The sequence below is a fragment of the Enoplosus armatus genome, chromosome 15 (assembly GCF_043641665.1).
Source record: "Enoplosus armatus isolate fEnoArm2 chromosome 15, fEnoArm2.hap1, whole genome shotgun sequence".
NCBI classification, from domain to species: domain Eukaryota; kingdom Metazoa; phylum Chordata; class Actinopteri; order Centrarchiformes; family Enoplosidae; genus Enoplosus; species Enoplosus armatus.
In genome coordinates this window covers 14870287-14891615 of record NC_092194.1, presented here as the reverse complement: position 1 = coordinate 14891615, position 21329 = coordinate 14870287, and the positions used below count along the sequence as shown (strand labels likewise).

At 38.7% G+C, this 21329-nt stretch overlaps 3 protein-coding genes across 4 annotated transcripts; all 3 read right to left on the bottom strand.

Annotated features, from left to right (window-relative positions):
• Nucleotides 1–1152: 1152 nt before the first annotated feature.
• LOC139297337 (obg-like ATPase 1) lies at nt 1153–6115 on the bottom strand. Its single transcript, XM_070919960.1, has 11 exons — nt 6036–6115; nt 5601–5698; nt 5365–5508; nt 5138–5265; nt 4523–4698; nt 4340–4420; nt 3842–3939; nt 3592–3735; nt 3211–3307; nt 2503–2625; nt 1153–2361 (listed from the first exon to the last, which is right to left on the bottom strand). Exons 2-11 carry the CDS (start codon nt 5696–5698, stop codon nt 2257–2259), a joined length of 1194 nt encoding a protein of 397 aa, XP_070776061.1. The 5' UTR covers nt 6036–6115; the 3' UTR covers nt 1153–2256.
• A 702-nt stretch (nt 6116–6817) lies between these two features.
• Nucleotides 6818–11381, bottom strand: LOC139297574 (transformer-2 protein homolog beta-like). The gene is made up of 8 exons (XM_070920308.1): nt 11268–11381; nt 9856–9989; nt 9563–9722; nt 9049–9237; nt 8441–8556; nt 8080–8196; nt 7817–7887; nt 6818–7612 (listed from the first exon to the last, which is right to left on the bottom strand). The coding sequence occupies exons 1-8, from the start codon at nt 11298–11300 to the stop codon at nt 7602–7604; spliced, it is 831 nt and encodes a 276-aa protein (XP_070776409.1). The 5' UTR covers nt 11301–11381; the 3' UTR covers nt 6818–7601.
• A 643-nt stretch (nt 11382–12024) lies between these two features.
• Nucleotides 12025–20188, bottom strand: senp2 (SUMO specific peptidase 2). Of its 2 annotated transcripts, none has more exons than XM_070920393.1 (17): nt 19934–20188; nt 18591–18652; nt 18383–18495; nt 17639–17705; nt 17429–17510; nt 17116–17290; nt 16422–16528; nt 16219–16304; nt 15952–16000; nt 15788–15860; nt 15547–15702; nt 15323–15454; nt 14107–14331; nt 13745–13824; nt 13372–13456; nt 13181–13276; nt 12025–13070 (listed from the first exon to the last, which is right to left on the bottom strand). In XM_070920393.1, the coding sequence occupies exons 1-17, from the start codon at nt 20110–20112 to the stop codon at nt 13008–13010; spliced, it is 1830 nt and encodes a 609-aa protein (XP_070776494.1). In that variant the 5' UTR covers nt 20113–20188; the 3' UTR covers nt 12025–13007. The 2 variants fall into 2 exon arrangements, with proteins under 2 accessions (XP_070776494.1, XP_070776495.1); XM_070920394.1 differs by having other exon boundaries at nt 15547–15699.
• Between the last annotated feature and the right edge of the window lie 1141 nt (nt 20189–21329).

Genomic DNA, 21329 nt, shown 5'->3' with positions numbered 1-21329 from the left:
CAACGTTTCAGCACATACAGTAGTTTTGTTATGTTTACATATTTGTTATTATTGATAGTATGAGAATACTGTCTCACAAGTTGCGACACAACATCACCTTATTAAATGTAATGAATATAACAATATACATTTACATATGAACATTTCAAATAACAAATGGTCTCGTCCACTCTCTTGTGGATCTTTTTTTGGCATACTTAGTTCCACAAACACAGAGCAAACTTCAGCTGCTGATGAAGACAGAGAGAGTTGAAAGCCCCAACAAGGAAGTAGACTTGGAGAGGAGATTTTGTCAACTGCTGTTTTACAAGGTCAAGAGTGAACTGTAAAACTCACGTTTCCTTTTTACAGATAATCAAAGCAGGAGAAACATTCATTGTTTGATCTACAGTAAATGTTTTGGGGGTTTTTTTTCCATCTGAAAGGTTTAAAAAAGTAAACGTGATTACATCCCTTTCTGTATAGAGCAGGAGAGGGTCACAGCAGTAATGACTTTTAGTGTTGAATAATAATCAATTAATAATTAGATCATTTCATTAAATACTGAATTTATAGTCAAAAATGAAAGTGATCACAGAGTGATTCATAATCAAATACACCTCTGAATATCGACCTATAAGTCAGCTTGGATGAAAATTCCTTAAAGTGTTAAAAATAAATGGAAATTTGAACATCAACATTTCCATGACAACTGGGCAACTCCATCTGTCGATAGGATAGAAACAGCAACTACTGAGTGGAGATTGTTTTAACAGATACAGGCAGACACAAGTAGGTATAATGATGCCCTATGAAAATTCAATTAATTTAACATTTAAAGATTTCCTTCTTTAAATGTTAAATTATTAAATATTAACATGATTAATGATATGCCTTTAATTACGGCTTAAACAGTTTGCATTTTGTGATCACTTTAGAGGCAGCTGTTTTACATAAGTTTATTAATGCCTCATTTAAAGACAAATGGAGTTATTCAGTTTATAATAGCTTGTTTAAATCAATTTAAGAATTGATTGTAATTAAACATTGTAAAAGCCTGTTTATGCAGTGGCACAGTCCAGGTTTCATATTCCTGCACACCATAACCTCATTCCCTAATGTTGTGACTTCAGCTTCTGTCATGAGAAAAAAAAAATTAAATACACAAAACAGTGACAGGTTTGTCTCCTTTTATTGACACATGCATATTGGTGAAGTTGACATTTATTATATCCTGGCTCCTTTAGGTTCACAGGATTTCTATCTTAGTCCACAATTTGGCAAAATGTTTGGTGAGGGGATTTGTTATGCGCTCTTGAAAATAAAGACATTCACACCGCGGAGGAAGCGAGGAGAGGTGAAACAAGCTGTACAGTCCAGATGATCCACAGCCTGTAGCTGATTTACAAGAGTTCATAATGTGAAGAGTCAGTTTGTTTTATTTTACTAGCCCAAAGTAAGTCAATAAAAGCAGTGTGTGTTAACAACATTCTCCTTTTAGGTGAGTGATCCTGCACTGTCAGAGAATCCTGCTTTAGCACAGTGTGGGCCTGAAGTGTAACACTGAGTGATGGCTTTCATTTTCTCTTACTAATACAAAAACACTATGCCACTCAAACATTTATGGACATATTTTAGCATCATTGGTCTCAGGTATTATGACTTTATTGTGAAAAGCATAAAAATAATGACATTTAATTAGAGAAAAATCTTGAAGGAACTGAGAAACTTTAATTAATGCTGTTAAGTGCTTCCCAATTAATCAGCAGTCATCATGAAGGTAATCGTCAACTAATGACAGAAAGAGAAGCTGCTAGAGCATCTAGAAAAGAGGCTGGTGCATATTAAACATGGATAGTGTCACCATAAATTAGAAAACTATAGTTTGTGTGCTGTTTCTTATTCTGCTATTTCCAGTAAAATCAGAAATGATATATTTCTCAGTTCATTTATACTTATTCTTCTTTGAGACCATGAAAGCTAGAATACAATGTTAAAAAATGTTTAACTGGTACAGTGGTGCAAATAAAAATTTGCTCAAAATATTACCGGTAGGAATGTATTCTTGCATATGTATGTATTATATAGATAATACTAATCATTTCAATAGATTCTAGTCCAGACCTGCGAGGCCAGTTGAATAAATACCTCTGGCCAACCAAGTCATGAGTTGATCCTCTGAATTCAAGAGAAAATTATGAAAATCAGCAGACAGTGTGGCTCTTTGGGGCCCAACTAAACTGTATCCGGAGTTCTCCCTCTGATGATGGTGAGGTCTCATGGTTTCTTTTTAGGAGCATTGGGTGTGTTGAATTTGAAAAAGATAATGTCCCCATCCTCCACGATGTAGTTCCTGCCCTGTTGCCTGTATTTCCCAGCTGCCTGTGAAAGAGGGAACAAAATCAAATAGGACACATTTAAATTGTATTCAAGGGCGTTTCTCAGAGCGTCGACGTAGTTATTGGCAGAAAGAAACAGTGCACCAGTTCAAGCTTATAATTAGCCTCTTTACAAAACACACACCTTGGCTGCACCTTCGCTGCCCTCCTCTTTGAAGTCACTGAACTTCATCACCTCTGCCATGATAAAGCCTTTCTCAAAGTCAGTGTGGATCTTTCCTGCAGCTTGAGGAGCCTTTGAACCTTTCTGTTGGATCAAAACAGAACAGAAAACTTCAAGAACATAACTGAAAATATATTAACACACTGCCACCTTGAAGGATTTTATCATAGATAAAGATAGGCATTATAGTGTAACTCCCCACAATCTGCTGCCCACAATTCTATTTGCAACTCTAGAGGGAAAACGTACCGCTAAAATGTCAAAATAAATATTAAAAAAGGCAAACAAATCAATCATATTCAATATGTATGTTCTGCATCTCAGTGTCCCAGAATTTAGGAGACAACTATGAAGACTGTGACGTTGTACGGTAGCCCCTTATGTATACAGGAGTAGAGACCTACACATTTAAGAAATGTGCTGCAAATACTTTAACAACAAGGGACAGAAATGAACCTCAAGTTGAGAAAGTCTGCAAATATCTAAATGCATATCGCATTAAATGCACAAAACCGTCAGAAAATGCTATGGTAAATTAAATTAATAATTTAACTGTAAATTCACACAAGAAAGGGGATTTTGAGATAAACTCTTTAGTCTAGGATCTATCAAGATTTAATCAAGGACATAAGGTAATAATGACCTTTGAAGAAAAGTTAAAGCACTTACCCTGACGGTCCATGCTCGCACCTCATCTGGTCCCGCTGTGAAGAAGTATTCCAGCTGTAGTGCTGCGTAGCCGGCCTTTATTATTTTGGTCAGAACACTAGAAACACACAGAGAAGTCATGATGGAGCAGTTTAAGCAAAAATGCATCTTTAAAAAATGTATCGTACTCGGCATGAGTGCATAAACAATTAGTTGATAGATATGACACTTAACAGAAAATTTTATAATTCACAAGTGCCAAACATTCTTTTTTTCCAGGTTCTTAAATGATTTAAATTTAAATTTATGTAATCAACAATATAATAATAGTTAGTTGCAGCCCTACGTGGAAGTTAAGCCAGATTTATAACATTCTTACTACATTGTATGTTTATGGCTCACCTCTGTGTCTTCTGTTCCTCGCAGTACTTCTTCTTCTCCTCCTCATCCTCTATGTCCAGCAGTTTAGCCTCGAGAGCTCCACTCACAGGGATGACCAGAGAACCAGCGTCATGAGTGTCTACCCACTCCTTGATTTTCGCCAACCTGAGAAAAACAGGCAGCAGGGTGAATTATTCTGAATATTCAACAGGATCTACATACTTTAACAAAAACTGTATGGGAGGTGCACATGCAATGAAAACAAACCTACCACTTGTTCTTTTTTCTGATGTAATCCTTCTCTGAGAGATTAACCAGGTAGATCATGGGCTTGGACGTCAGAAACAGGTATTTGTTCAACACCTCAATCTGTGGAGAGAAAGGGTACAAATCATGAAAAAAAAACTGAATTCACTGAATTAAAGTGCATGTTGTCCCAGAGTCTCAAAACCTACTGATGCCGTCATGACCAATTATATTTCTCTGTCTGCAGTGAAAGCAAAATAACACCAATCACTGGGGTTTTACGTGCATTTTAAATGTGCGCATTGGAGAGAAATTATACAAAAAGTCAAAACAAAAACAACCAAGATGACAAAGTTTAGGTGGAAAAGTTAGTATATCAAACACCAAAAATAACTATTAATCCACTACTCTGAGAATATATTAGTCTTTCCGCTGATCCATACAGCAGCCCAGTAATAAATTATTTTAGGAATATTACACCAAACACAAACCCATTCAAGCACACACAAACATCTATCATTACCTCTTTGTCGTTCCAGTCATGGCAAAATCTGATGTGTTTCTTCTCATCCACTATCCAGTTCTTTATCTTCACCATGATATCCTGAAGCAAGAAGCAGCATATGATGTATACCGATGATGTATAGTGACACATAGTGAGACAATTGTGAAACAGCTGCATAGCACATGGACACACTTTACTCACATATTCAGGTTTGAGTTTTTTGTCATTTCCTCTGATGGCAGTTTTCTCCAGCTTGTCAATGATTGGGGTGATCATTTCCTCATCCTTTAATCGCAGCTCCTCGTGGATGATCTCGATGTCCCTCACTGGGTCAACGTTGCCCTCCACATGGATGATATCCTCATCATCAAATGCACCTAAAAGATGCAAGCATTGACAGATGTAGTCAGTCTGTTACAAATCTTCACTGATTAATATTGCAGGTGAATTCCACCCATTTACAAAGATTTATCATGTAATTTCTAAACCCTAAACAGTTCAGTCAGTATTTATGACAGTGCTAGTCTTTCCTAAATCTATAAACTTGAGAACTGATATCACTGGGATGGAGAACTGATATCACTGGGATGAAGAACCTTGCACACTTCAGGGACATTTTGTTGATTTTTTGTTGACTTCAGGTCAGTACAATAAAATATTAAATGTTAGATACAGACAGAACATGAGTGAATTCTTAAAATGGGCCTTGTTCCCCTTTCAGAAGTGTAGTAATGGCTCTTAACTTGCCCTCTTAACACCTGTCCACTACTCAGTTGTTACTCCACAGCAGCTGCAGGCAGTAGTATGAGAACTCACGAGTCATGTGGAAGATGCCGTCACAGGCGCTGATATGGGAGAGAAAGGCGTTTCCAAGTCCCTGTCCTGAGTGAGCTCCCTTCACCAGACCAGCAATGTCCACAATGTTTAGAAAAGCTGGAACCTTACTAAAGAGGCAAAACAGCCAGACAAGGAGGCAGTGAGACAGAAATCTATGGATGTTGGACAAATTACAACAAGCTGTAATGTAATGCTGTAACACACACCTGGCTGGTTTGTGGTATTGGCAGAGGAAATCAAAACGCTCATCGGGAACAGGCACCCTGCTCTCATTTGGGTCGATTGTGCAGAATGGGAAGTTCTCTGCAGCAGCTTGGCTTTTAGTCAGCACATTGAAAAAGGTGGATTTCCTGCGGAGTCAGGAGAGTGTCAACAGCAGTGCAATGATCACATAACTAACATGCTTTGCAAATATCCACATTACTTAATAACATGTGCATACCCGACATTAGGTAATCCCACAATTCCAATTTTCAGAGAGGTTCCAAATCGTCCAATCAATGGAGGCTGTTTCGGGGCTTCTACCTTTTTGGGGGGCATCTGTGAGAGTTACAACAAGTTGGTTACACCATGGTCCCAAGTATTTCACCAAAGCCAGGCTTATTTGTACACCCCAACCCAACTAAAAGTTAGGTCTGGGTACTTATCACCAAGTAGCTCCATCCTATTGAGCTAGCTCCACTGAAAACGTGTTTGGCAGCTCCACTCATATGCTCATTCAAACACAGCATGCTAACGTTAGCTAGTGGTTAACTGACACCACTCCTAGCTACCTGTTAGCTAGAATATCTGACTGAACAGATAATACCGTCGGCATTTTCCACTCATTGCAAATAGCCCGAAAGCTATTTAGCGGAGAAAACTCATATTTTAGTACCTTTATGTATTTTTTTAGCCTATGGTCTACGTGGTGTTCACTCCTCTGATATCTGGTCACACCAGCCGCTCCGGTGGAAAGGCAAGTTGGAGAGCAAACCGGAAGTGTTTTGACGTGAGCGGTCTGTGATTGGTCGCAGAAAGAGCTGGAACGGCACTAACTGACAGACTGCACTAAATTAAGTTTTTAAATCAATTATTTTTCGTTGTAATAAATTTCTAGTCTTCTTATACGGTAATATCCGTGAATAAACGGGCACGTTTTTACTTTACTGCCTGCCTTTCCGTGGTGAATGCTCGCTAGAGGTCGCCATTTTACAGGATGCGTTCAAGAATTTTACTTTTTCTGAGCACTTTACAGACTTCTCGTCTGCGTTGACTTAAAACTTGAGATTTTAAATGTATTCTTAAATTTGGAAACAGTAGTTAATATCTTACTACAAGGTCAATTAATATTGTATTAATGTCAGATTTCTATTGGCGTGTAAACGATCTTCATTTTATACATTTTCATTCAAATACACAGTATTTACATTTCTCCTTGCGTTGTAACAGGAGCCTGGTTGTTGCTTAAGACTAAACTTCAGTCTTAGCAAAAACTGCATTACTTGTGCATTACTTCTATTCCCAAAATGTTTCATGTATTTACTAGTAACCTAACACACTTGTTTGATGTATCCAGGAGGGGGCTGCAATCAATTTAAATGAGTTTCAAAAACACTCAATTCTAAAAAGGCTCCTTTATGGAAGATCACTCATGTCAAATGAGAGTGTATGCAAAAGTCCAAGCAGTAATATTTTTTATTTCTGTCAACAAAAAAACCCAAAAACAAAACAATAATTCCAAATGTTTGATGGGACTTCATGGTACAATACCTGCAGCATTCCTGACCATTACAGTATACTACACACCGCTACTAAACAGAGCAAATGACCCAAATATTTTTTTTATTGCTTATATACAACAACAAAAAAGTATTTACCAAAAAAAAACAAAATAAAAAAAACAAACATGGTCTTTAAAACGTTTCAAAAAACAAACTGTGATATTGACAGTTTAAGAAACCAACTACATACAAACAGCAAAAAGAGAAATTGTAATACAACTGCCACAGAAAATCCTGCTCATATAAAAACAAGTCTGTCGAGCCAAGCATAAACAAACCAGCCCTTAGTTTAATTACCACCGGCAAACAGGTTGGAGTTCTCTCTTCCTGTTTGGATACCCAAAAATTACTTCACAGATTTTAATAAAAGTGATGGGAAAAGTTAGTCAATGAACAAGTGATATGTTTTTGGCGCAGATCAGGAGACCTGCCCATTTCCACTTGAACCTATCTCCTGCCATTTTATCACAATTCTTCCTACAAATTTTCGAACGATTAAACTAGCCACCGACATTGTGGTGCTCAGACACGGACTGCATTTTTAGGACAACTTCTTAAACCTTCAATACATAAACAAATCCAGAATTATCCCTATCACATACATATTGTGGTCAAAAAACATAAAAAGACAAGCATCCAAGCAATAACACTGAATCTGTCATTGGCTCTTCTCTCGCCGCTCAGTAGTGACCTGCGAAAAGAATTAACAGGGTAAGAGATTAAGTGCCACACTTGATTTATATAAAAAATAATGAGCATATTCCATAAATGCCAGTTTTTGTGGATAATCTAAACTGTTCCAGTGGCAATATGTGTGAAGATTACATAAATATCTAAATTTTAAATAATATGCTAATCCCTGCGGTCTAATGACAGAAACACAGTTTAAACATACGTGGTGAGTAGGACCGTGATCGGGATCGTGAACGGTACCCTCTGCTATAGTACGGAGACGGAGATCTGCGTCTGTAGGGGGAAAAACAAAACCACAACAGCTTTAAATAATAGTAAAAAAGTAAAAGTATTCTTATAAGATACTCAATTAATCTGAATACTAATCAGTAGACTATTCCATTCTGACAATTTATCAATAGTGTCAGCCCTACAAATGGTCAAGTGAGATACTGGACCAAACAGGCTACTGGAAAAGGAACCCACCTGTATGATCTGTATTCCCGGTCGTCATAGCGATCATAGTCACGATCATAACCTCTGTCATAACCTCTGTCGTAGCCCCTGTCGTAGTCCCTTGAGGCGCGCCGCGATGAACCACCACTACTACTGCCGCCGCCGCCACCACCACCACCACCTCCGCCGCCTCCACCACCGCTACCGCCTCCGCTGTGAAACACAGAATAAAGTTTAAAGACACCTTGGTAAACGCGCGCACACACACACACACACACACACACACACACACACACACACACACACACACACACACACACACACACACACAGTAGCTTCTGGAAGATATCCCTACGGTAAAAACAAAGCTGCCTGCTTAAGAAACACTCACTATGTGGGACGTCCCATGTAGATTCCAGGAGTGGGAGTATGGGCTCGTTTTGTAATAGAGAAATCCACTCGAATCCTGCGACCATCAAGCTCCATGCCGTTAGCACGCTCCTTGGCCTACAACACATAACAACTCAGTTACGAGTAGCCTTTTTATCTAATAAAAGGCAATACAATACTTTATCTTTGCCCTGATTACAATTCATTACAGAGCCTTCAGACAAATAGCCCTTTTGTACAGAGACATATGGAAGACTTTGTCTACTGAACGCATATTCAACCTGCACTGAACCTATTTATATGATGTCTGTCACTGCTGGCTGAGACCCCAGTCTGGATGGTAGTTACACTTCACAGATTAACTGTATTATATTATAGCACTGCCAAAAAAATTATGTTTCACAGTAAACAAGCCTCCTCTCTCTCATTAACACAACAAATTGTCACAAGTTACCAGAGCCAAAAGTGATGCAAGTTGCTTACTTAAAATGAAAATCCCAAACTATTCACGTAGTTGTTATAAAACATAGCCTGCTGTGTAACTGGTGGTAAAGAATCAACATTATAAAATGTATTATTTTATTATTATATAATTCTTATCCTCCTTACCTCCTTGGAGTCCTCGCAGTTTTCAAAGTAGACAAAGGCAAAGCCTCTTGAACGACGCGACTGCTGGTCATACACAATGTTGACCTCACTCAAAGGGCCATATTTAGAGAAAACCTCCCTCAGATCCCTCTCAGTGGTGTACAGACTCAGTCCAAACACACCAAGACAGTTGTTGGGGTCTGGGTTGGCCTGTGAGAATAAAGAGAGGAAGTGTGTAACCTTGTGAGCAAATTACCTGCCAAATCACTGCAATACATCCTGCTTTTCTGAGGAAATCAACACCTGGATATCTGACAAGAGCTGTGTATTTTTTTCTGTTTTACTATACAAGCAAAATCTGTGAAATGTGAAAATCATGACGTCAAAATTAAATTGTTATATCTAGAAACTGAAAAGTAATGTGTCCATGAAGTGTTTTTAAAAAGGGACTCCACTCATTCAATTTCACATTCACAAACTCCAAGGCCCATGGGAACCCCAAACCAAGCATGTAGAAGAAGCACTGAATATATACCCTGTTGCCAATGTGTCTGCGACGATTTGACATGGGGGAACGGCTATGGCTCCTATGCCGGCGGTACTCCCAGCTACGAGATCGGCTCCTGGAACGGCGTCGGTGGGAGCGGGAACGAGAGCGGGAGTAGTGCCTGCGTGAGCTTCGATGGGAACGGGACCTGGTGATAGACATTAACTTAACTCTGAGTATGTGATTCACTTGTGTCACACACACATACACAGCTTCAGAAATGACATAGCACAACCCAAAAAATCTGTCATCTTTTGCACAGAAAAACAGACCCGTTTTACCTGGATTTGGATCTGGATCGAGAGCGGGATCTGGACCTGGAACGACGGGAGCCATCTTTGGAGCGTGCAGGTGAGCGGCTGGTGGATTTTGCTGAGCCCCGAGGGGAAGCACTCCTTGAGCCAGGCCGTGAGTCCTGGACAGACAAGACACTGAGGTAAGAAACACTTTGTGTGCCAATTGTGCCAAATAACAAGAATAAAAAGGGCCAGGAGGTGCGCTTGCCCTCTACATGCCCCTTTCAGAAGGAGTTCACCACATTTTGGAGTGTAACAGGTTTGACACTAAATATTTATGAATTTGATAACACAAAAAAAAGATCACACATAGCAACAAATATTTGAAATAGAAATAAATTTAGCTTAAATGCAGATTGCAAAAATATAAACCTTAAAAAAGGTATGGAGGGATTGATCAGTGATATTTCTGACACAGAGAGAAAAAAAATCGTGCATGCTTAAGAGAAAGAAACAGGATGAAATAGAGTAATAACATAGCAGGCTGTTAGGAAATTACTCATACCCTGGTAAACTTCTGATCTTAACTTCATAACTTCTTTAACTTCATTACTTCAAAACAACCCTTCATTTCTTCTTTCTTCTGTTTGACATTATGACTTCTTTTTTCCTCCTCTTCCCCCATTTACCATCTGCCATTACAACACTAGTAGTGGGGACAGATCTTGATAGCTTCTTTTCAGCATCCAATACATTAGCATGCATCAACACCATCAGCTTCAAATATTAACAACTTCACATCTGAAACGTCTTCCGCCTTTTTCTTTCTTCCAACCTCAACCTTAACAAAGAACAAACAGGGTGATAAGGCATGTTGGTTTCTGTGAGAACCAAAAAGGTACAAAGAAAAACAGCAAAACCAAGAAAACAACATAGATTAGCTGAATACACGTTTGTATGTTAGCTTGATATTGTCTTGACTGGTCCATAACTACAATATACCGATACAAAGATGAACAGTCAATTCGTTAAGGTAAGTATTGACTAGTAGTCAATATTACATTTTTTTACCAGTAGTCAATATTTCAATAATTTACGTAACGTAAACTCTAAGTTACAAATTAGCGATAAAATTAAAAGTAGCCAGGCGGCGGCCACATCTCCCGACTGCTAGCGTTATGCTTTGTAGGCCGCATGCTGTAACTAACGTTAGGCTATCGTTTTCAACATTTAACTGCGATACTCTAACGTTACTTAATTACTCTTCTGGTTACTCACCAGACTCGCTACGACTAGCCTTGAATAGAACAGACTTCTCTCGGGTTTGAGGCCAGTTTTCAAAATGTCTTGCCATTACCCGGCCTGCAAACGCAGCTAACAGCTAAGTTAGCTAGCTAACCTTAGCTAGCTTAACGTCTTTCCAACCGCTATTTTCTTAACTTATGATCACAACTCACCTGCTCCCTGAAATCTTTTTCGTTGTCGCTCATATTATTGTGACTAGACAGCAGATGTGTAAAAAGTACGTGATACACTGGCTTTAACGACTGATTTAATTTAATGGCATGCCGAATTTACCGCAAAGCAAACCGGTTTGATCTGAACGAGCTAACGCTGGAAAAGCGTTGCACCTACAAGAGGTCGTTCTGCTGTTCCGGTTTGACTGTCAGAGTAAAAGCGCCACCTCAACAAATGCAATACAAAGAAGCACCTTCTCCTGCAGGTGTAGGGCGGGTTATTTCCCCATATGATTTAGTGACGCTCAATAATTAATTCTTTAATTTCTTCTTTGTTAAACCACTTGGTTCTAAATATTAGATATTTTTGCTACAATACTATCAATATAATAGTAGTAGTAATGGTATCAATCAATGGTAAAAAGTGTAGTGTGTTTTTTGAGTGGCTCATACACAGTAAATGCAGCCACTAATTACAAAACAGCATTACAGACTTTTCAATTATGATGACCTCTATTAATCTAATTAAATGACTCAAATCCAAACCAGAAGTTGCACTTGACTGCTCTCCAGTTTGCACTACAATCCCTGATGCAGCAGACTACCAAGAAGGTATAGATTTGTAATATAATATTGTGATGTAATATTGAGGTTAATGTGACAATTTATCGCAATATAGCTTTTAGGTCATACCATCCAGCTCCAGATGAACCCTCTAGTAGCACCATATGAGTCATTTAATATATCAAACTCCAACTTACAAAATGAAATACTTTATTACAGGAAAAAAAAAAAAATCACATTTTTTTAAAGCATGAACTCAAACATGCACGTGTACAGTAGTTTGCTATGCAGTATACTATACTGTAAGCCCTGTAGCCCTAAGTAGCCTCTTGCAGTATGCTCATGGAAAAGATTCACAAACCTAACAGCGCCTTATGTTACATATGAAGAAACAACTATTAATGCTCCACTCATGGAGGAAAAACAAACTGTACACACACACTCCAAAAACACTTTCTCATCCAGTCAAGTCATAAATAATAAACATACTACAAGTGCTCAACCATGCATTTTTTTTTCAGAAAAAAGGGACTGGAAGAGGTATTACGATTTTCATTGTCTATATTATGTCCGTAAGAGATTGAATTTCATGACTAAATAGCATTGTACTTTGTTGCTGTCCACTCTGTTGATCATAAATGAGAGGGTGACAGCCAAATTACACCCAAATATTACTGACCCACGACAATCTAATTAATTGAATTCTTTGTGAATCTCCTCAGAAATGGCTTTGAGTTGTATGCGACCAAGTAATTCCCTAAAATATACAAAAGCATGTTTTAAGTTGAGCTCAGTGTGAGGGCTGAAGGCACTTCAGGCAGAACTTCAAACAGTAAAACTAACAATCCAAAGTCCATAAAAAAAGCCATTCAGTCAGTAGTGCCAAAGCTTGTGTAAGACATACACTTCTTACATCCTAATAATGTCTCCAATTACAACTCAGAGATTACAAAATGTTAATACGTCCCTGACTGGAAAAGGGACATAATCAACTCTTAAGACTAGTTTTTGATTTCTCCAGACCTGAACAGCTAAACTGGGTTGGATTTCAGTCAGTAAAGTCCACTTTTTTGGCCCGTTCACTTCTTTTTCTTCACCATGTAGTTATTGTACACAGGTGTTGTTCCCATTGAAAAAGTCTGTTGGTAGGCAGTTAATTGAGATTGTTGCAATCCTCTATAGCAGCTTCTGATTGAGGATTTCCCAAATCATTAACTTCCTGAAGAGAGGCATGTGGCACTGTAGAGAAAAAGGTAAGTGTTTCTTTCAGTGTTTATATAAAAAAATATTCATGTTTAAAATGTATCAAAAAACTATTACTATATATTAGGTGAATATAAAGTATTTACCTGTCTAAAGGAGAGAGGCCTTCCTTTTGCGATATAATCAGCATATTTACAGGCAAAAACACCGCAGTCACTGCCATTTTTCTGCTGGGGAATCTCCTATATAGGCATGAACAGTGTACAAAACATTAATCTCACAGTGAGATGAAAAATATTCAATTTAGTGACTCGTCACTCATCACAATTTGACTTACGGTGGCCCTCAAGCTTCCAACAGTCCATTTGGCGCTGTCGAGCTCTCTGCCTTTCTTTGCTCTGTGCTCCTCTTTAAGGTAGAGTCTGGAAAATGAGCACAATAATGCCGTTAACTATGCAAGAACACAGGGCAATATATGGAAAAGGCATTTAAAATGGCCCGATAACTGACGCTCAAGAGTATCAGAATCAGAATCAGAATCAGAAATACTTTATTGATCCCAGGGGGGAAATTGTACAACAGAAGTTGATGTAATCCGTGATACACTCTGTGAGCCCATCAATGTCCTCTCCATGCGGCTCACAGAGTGCCTGCCAGTCAGTCACCTGAAAACATTCCTGAAGTGTCTCATAAGTACAATGAGGACTTACAGTAAAAGACTACAGATGTCATCGTGTCTCTGGCCCATTGAGTCATAAGACTTCACTGTCTTTGACTTAAAATCAATCACCTGGAATGAGAGTGATCAGAGTGAGAGGGAGGAAAAAGGTTAAAATATACCATATAATTACCCCCCTTGGACCTTTTCATGTTTTTTTTTTTTGTTTTGTTTTTTTACAACACTGAACCACAGTGGATGTAATTGGAATTTTTTGACAGTGATCAACAAAAAAGGGAAATACTTGGAATCTTAAAACGAGAAAGTAATTAATGGATTATCAAAACAACCAAAAAGGAGGAATACGACATGGGAACAAATAACAAATCAATAGTCATTGTGCTTCTGACTCACAGCCATTGCCCAGTGGACGCCCAAGTGCAGAGGGACCAGGATGAAGTCATAAAGAAAAAGGTCGACAGCCTTGGTCCAGCGCTTCACAGCAGTGTGTCCTCCCGCCTGCCCGCCTCCTCCACCCCACAGCTTCGGGAAGAAGAAGGTGCTGAACGAGTAGACTTTTAATCCTGCTGCTTCGCCAGGGCACCGCTCCATGACCAGGGAAAGGTAGAAGTTAATCACCTTAGTAGGGGAAACAAAAGAGGCACAATATAGTAAATGTTTAAAAACAGACATTGGTCACACATCCTCAATGTTCTGACAAAATCATGTGTTAGTTCTTAAATATGATTGCAAGAGTTATTGATTCATTCTTTAACAATTTGACATAGAGAATACAAATAGCTTCAAAATAATGAGATCAAGTATTGACTTTCAATGCATATAACCGTGATATACACAGTAATTGACTATTGATTCACGTTGTTGTCAGCAACACAGTAGTGTATAAATAGAATAGTAAGAGGAATGCTCACATGGTACTGAGCCTCACAGTTGCACTAACTACACTTTGCAATGCTAATTTGAGAAAGCAGGTTGCTCAACAAACTGTTTCAATGGTGACTGGGTGCAGTAGCTGCTACTACCACCACCAAACAGAACCTGTGTGATGTGTCAAACACCGACACTTCACACACATAGATTTATTTAATTAATACACTGTTCATGAAGAGGTTGGTTCACTTTTTTACTACGTTCTGCATTTTCATTGGAAGCAATGGAGGCGTCAACACCATAAACACTTGCAAAGGCACCGTAAAGGAATAAGACAAAATTGTACAAGCAACAAGAAGTGTCTAACAATCTTCATTGCTGAAGGAGAACTTTTGTGGGAAACTTCCACCAGACGGCAAAAGTTAAAAAAATAAAATACAATCACAGCCAATAATTAATATAAATAACATCCCTTGTCCTTGCAGAGTCCCTATAGAGTACACGTGGGGAACCCTGCCACAGTTCATTAATTGACCTGCAACTCTGTAAGTGTACCAAGATAACTGGATAATTGCCCTGGAGCCTGACATGCAGTATATGTATGATGCAGTATGTTGCAAGTGACATGAGGTATATGGGTATGTCTCCAAAAGATCACTGATGACTAAAATAAAAAATACATCTAAATCCCAAATAAAATGAACTTACTCAAAACTGTCTTCACACTCTTAGTACGTACCTCATCGTTGAGCCAGCCGCCTTCCTGCAGTGTGGCCAAGTCTCTCTGTGTGATTCGAAGCTTGAAAGCTGCACTTAGAACACGGTTGGGATCACTCTGAGCCAGAGCACAACTCACCTCCACTGCCATTTCCTGCAGACAATAAAATACATGAAATAAAAGAATCCATGCTTTCTTCAACACAGTGACTACATCTCACTACATCTCACTCCTGGCCATCTCACCTTGGTCAGCCAAGGTATGTCCTCATCGCTGTGCCTTGTGTGGGCTGGGAGTGCAGATTGTGTGTCAGGGAGACTGACAGCAGGAGACTCTCTGTCCACTAGATTGAGGCGAGTAGCTACTTCTGTAGAAAGGTCCAACTCTGCTGCCTGTTTCTGCTGACATTACAGAAATAATACATTTATACAATTATAGCTTCACGGGTGCTTTGATGTGTCACAAGAAAGCAAGATAAATGACTACCTTTGCACATCTAACAGGCTGTGTGTCCTCAAAGGCTCCACTGAATGTCTTACTGAAGGTCAAGCTACCCCGCCTGGAGACGAATCATGTATAAGTTAGTTAGTAAAATAATCAGAATTCGTCAATATGCATGACACACATATACACAGACATACTACACCAACCTGTCCTTGGTTGCAGATGCATTTCTCCATGTAAACACACTTGGAGCAGCTGTGTAAAAAGGACAAGTGTCAGTCGAGCAGGGTAGATTCATTAGAACATGTTTACGGAACATTTTTCATCCTAGTTTGAATCAACTGACTCTGTGTAATGAGTAAAGGGATCTGTTTGTACAAGGAAATCTATTAAAAACAATGTCCCAAAACAAATACATTTACAGACTCAGATAAGTTTCTTTGGAGGTGAATAAAGGTATATAGGCGTCTTACCTGTGTATCCCATCTTCCTGGGCACCGATTCAAAGGCTTTTCCTGAAATAGCAGTTTTGTGATCACCCTGTGATGACAGCGACTCACTGGGAGCAAACAGAGAAAAGGATCTAACTAATCAGCTCATGTCCTGGGTTATTTTGTTAAATGGATGTTGATAAAATTTCCCAAACACTCCACATAAATAACGGGGTTATACTCACTCTTGCGGTTTTGTTTGGTTGAAAGGTAGTGGTTGGCTTTTGCTGTATTTCTCTGTCACCATCTCCAGCAAGCGCCTGTAGTGCTCCTTATTGTTCTGCTTTATGGTCTATAGGGAAAACAAAAATACATGATAAACTGACACGGTCGAGTGGTACAGAGTCTTAAACCTTGACTAGTGGTGTTATGAGGTGATTCTCTTGGAACATATGACTACATTAGGTGGTCTGAAAGCTGGAAGCGGTAAATTATAAAAATTGGCCGATATTAACTCTGTGTGCAAGTCGGCTGATAAGTAAAACTAACAAGAAATTGCAGTAAAGAAACGCCAAACCACGTTTGAGGTCATTTAGAAACAGTGTCACCAGTACTCAGTTTGTCCACCAGAGAGCACTGACAAGTTTTTTGACTGTAAAATGTCCCACTGAGGTTTGTTTTTTGAAGAAAAAAAAAAGTGACCAAAATATAACATAGAGGGATCCGCATCAAGATTGTTTGTTATGCGTTTATGTTTAAAAAAAAAAAAACAGCGGGTGTATCATTATACTTTTTAAAATATTGATATCAGTGTCAAAAATCCAGTGTCAGCCAGGTTATAAATTTAACCTTAATGCACACATTGTACAAATGATGCAGGATTATAAAGTAGTACTTGTATAAATCCAACCAATAAAGCCAAATAATTGATTACTTTACCTCTTCCACGGTCAAACTGGGCTTGTAGCAGCGGTTGTGTCCAAAGCCATTGCAGGCTGGATCAGGGTTAGCGGTTCCCACCCTAAGAGCAGGTCTGGAGGGCAGCAACTGAAGGGAGCCTCTCCTCTCTCTGTCCTTCCCCCTGTCAGGGAGCCCCGCAGACAGCCCTGATCCGCTGGATTCAGGAAAGTTTATGTACATTAGCAAGGGGGCATTGTCAAAAGGTGATACCGATGGTTATGCAGCCCTGTAGGTATATTTACAGCAAACGGGGTGCGTGAAGGGAACTGTACTGTGACAGTGGACTACTTGCCTGTATTTCCTCATTAGAGGAGGTGAGGAGCTCTGAAAGGGATTCTTCCCACTCCTCTCGTTCAGTCCACCCACAGGTTTATCTGAGGAGAAAGAACAAAATCAACCAAATGACAAGGGGGATAAGGATAAGAGGACTACACAGTAAAGAATGTGAATGAGACAAAGTGACATAAACACAGACAACAGATCATTATTTTCCTGCACTTACTCATTCTCCACTCAGTCCTGTTCAGCCACGAGGTGTGGAGCTCATCTATCCCCATCAGAGTAACATGCTGGATCAACAGAGGAAATGCAGGGTGATTAAAGATGGAGAATACAAATCACAAATGCAACACCAGAGTACCAAATTTCCTGATCTAATTGTCCAAAGTCTACACTTTGCAGGATAACAGCAGTTTTAAGTGTAGTGTAACTATCACATTGACTTTGCTCACACCTAGTACACATTGTCTTGATCCACCTGATATGCATAAAAGTTCACAAACATCATCAGAATGTGTCTCAAATGCAACTAAATTACCACTTGTGATCAGATTTTTATTCCCTGTTCACATTTGATATTACATTCATCTGGAATCTGGTCACAGCAGAAAAGGAAAACATAAAAGAGAAGAGTGGATGTAATGACTTGCCTTAAGTATAGCCTTTAAATCCTTGTTTGGTTTGTTTGGTGTAGGCAAATCCATGTGGATTTGTATTTGTTTATTTTAGTAGATGCAAACTACAAATGTGAGTAGGTGGATCTTTATAAATGTCTTACTGTTATGTTCAAGCTACACAACATGCAAAATACAGTAACATTCCCAAATGTTGTGGTCAGATGACACAGGAAGCATTACCAATTCTGAACAGGACTATTGATATTTACCAGACAAGTGTACTGAACCTGTAATTTCCCTGTATCAAATCTCTAACTCACATGTCTGATGGAGGGAGCTGAAGCACTAACCTGTGTCTCTTCATAATCTCTGGGCTTCTCACACCTGGTCGTCAGCGGGTTCCGCAGCCTGAGCATACCTGCTACCCCGGCCACAGTCTTCTTCACAAAGCTTAGGACTACATCTGACAGGACAGGACACCACAAATCAGCCACCATCTTCCTTTGTGGGAGACTTTTGGAATTAATATCAAGTTATCTTTGTTTTTTTTAAACAAACCTCGTCTGCGTCTTTTCACCTCTACAGGGTCACTTTGGCAAACACTGTCTGCAACATCAACACTGTAACAGGAAAAACAAGGCTTGAGATGGGGGGTAACAATAACGATAATATCAACAATGATGCCACATTGGGTTTGGGCTCAGGTTAGTTTCAGTTTGTGCCTCTCATATATTATGATTATTACGTTGCTCGATCTTTAGGTACACTTGTGTAAAATATATTGAGTCTAATACATCAGTGATGAAGGTTATAATGTGCACTTTTTGTTGGAACTGTTAGAGATATTGATTCAACTTTATGGTCATTTTAGAGGCTGTAGCTTGTGATTCTGTTGAACTGTATTGCATTATACTGAGAGGTACTTCTACTATTTAGTCTACCCTTATTGATATGAATGGGGTAGACAAAATATTTGGGCTGCAACTAATACTTTTTCCCAAAACCAAAACATTCAGTTTCAGTGATATGAAAGAGAAAAGCAGCAAATCCTCACTTTGCTACATGGTCCTTTTTTTTTTTTTTTTTTTAAACAAAATTATTTCAATGATTAATCGATTATCAAAATAGTTGCCAACTCATTTTCTGTCCATCAACTAACTGTTTCAGCTCTACAAAACATATTAAATATTGTTATACCTCACTGATTTAAATGGGGGCGACATAATATTCAAAACATCTCTATACAATACACAAAACATTTCAACTGCAACAGAACCTACAGCCTTCAAAATGGACATCAATTTGAATCAAGATCTCTCAAAAAAAGTTTAAACAAAAACGGAACATTACAAAAAGGTAGGATGAGTTATTGCAAGGTTGTTGTATTAGACTGCATTAGTTTAAGCTAGGTGTAGGAGTGTACATAATAATAATACATATCATTTGGGTCAGCCGAACATTATATTTAGGTGGCTGTTGGAACCTTCAAAAAATACAAAAACTGCAAAATATTTTAAATATATTTTTGGGTAGGCTGAGAAGAGTTTATCAATTAACTAAATTGCAGCCTGTCTCATTACAAAAAAGAAAGCTAGCAGTGTGCCAATATTACAATAACAAACGATATCTATGGTAATATCACTATCACTATTTTATGTTGCTGATTGTTCGCACAGATTAGTTTAACTAGCTAGCTTACTGCTAGTTAGGTTAATTAACGGTAGCTGGCTGGATTACATTTATCCACTAACCTCCTTGGTTAAAATATCGACTGCTTGCTTTAGATAACGTTAGCCAAACCATTAAATAACCAGGGGGTAAAACAGTGTACCGAGAATTAAACTATTACTGGCAAACACCTACATAGACTACAAAAAAAATCTTTATCTCCAACAACCGACCTCTGGTAGTTCCGTTTAGCCGGTCTGCCGTGGTTCTCCTGCCGCTGTTCTCCTGCTTTCACGCCAGGTCGCGTGGGTACCTCCTCGCTAACGTTACCTTTCCCGGGCCACTCGGTGGGGTTTTGCCCCGTAACGGGCTCAAACAGCGACGAGATTCCGTCAACTATCCATCCATACATCCCAGACAAATACGAGAAAATTGTAACGGGGTCTTCTACGCGGGCCAGGACTGTCTCACCACAGATAAGATGTCAAACAACGATCTACGACACACAGCCTGCCGTTGCCTTAGCTCAGCGTTAGCTTCAGCGGCACTGTGCTGATATGCGAAGGATGTGCGTCATTCAGTGTTGATGTTTCACGTAGTGCGATCGTTTTAAACGTCTACGAAAAACGGGTGGGCGGAGTTCTACAGTAGAGTTGGAATGGAAATAAGAAATGGAAGGACGACCACAAGCGCCTTTTGCTGACTCAATAAACAAACGTACCCCTGACCGAGAGGGTAAAGAGCGTAAGAGGCAGATCAGACTATCGTTGGCTGGTGCTGAGCTGCTCAGATGTCAATTCTTTGTTACATAATAATGGTTAGCATCACCATTACTATATATCTATATATACTATGACTCTCAGGAAGACAAACAAATAGTGGTGAAAGGTCTTTATTGTGTAGGTGTCGATAACATTTGAAATTAGAGAAGTAGATTTGCTGCTTAAAACAAACACAAAAGCGTGGTCAATTAAAAAGCTCAGGATTAGAAAACATGAAAAGTTAGGCATTATGAAAATACAAATACTCATGGTAAGTCAAAGTCAGAAATGTGACTTTCTAGGTCAAAATTGAGACAGTAGGTAAAGATTTTGGCTTATATCATAATTTTGCCATTTCAAATGTAAATTGGTAAATTGGCAATGAAAATGATCAAATGTTTGACTTTGTATCATAAATTAGTATTTTTACCTTTATCTTGCACTTTGTTTTTTCTTGGCAGAAACTGGCATATATAGTAATCATAAATCTCACTAAAAGGAAAATAAGCCATGGTCTGACTAATAATGGGTTACTTTACACTAGCAGAATAACAATAATTTAGACCACTTGTATAGAGAGGTAAAGAGTGAAATCATTCCATTAAGGCAAAAGAAAAACAAAATATTGCTTAAATTTGGCCTGGAAAAATTAAGAGTGAAATGTCATCAATGCAAGACACAATGTTCTTAATTCTATTTATATGTTTTGTCTAAATAGCTATATTATTTAGGTCTGTTTTCAATACCTGCCTGTGACCACTTTGGCTGAGCCTGTACATTGTTATTTTATTGTAACAGGGTATTGTATTAAAAGATAATTAATGTTCAACAAGTCTATCCTGTATTAAGGTAAAATAAATAAATAGCA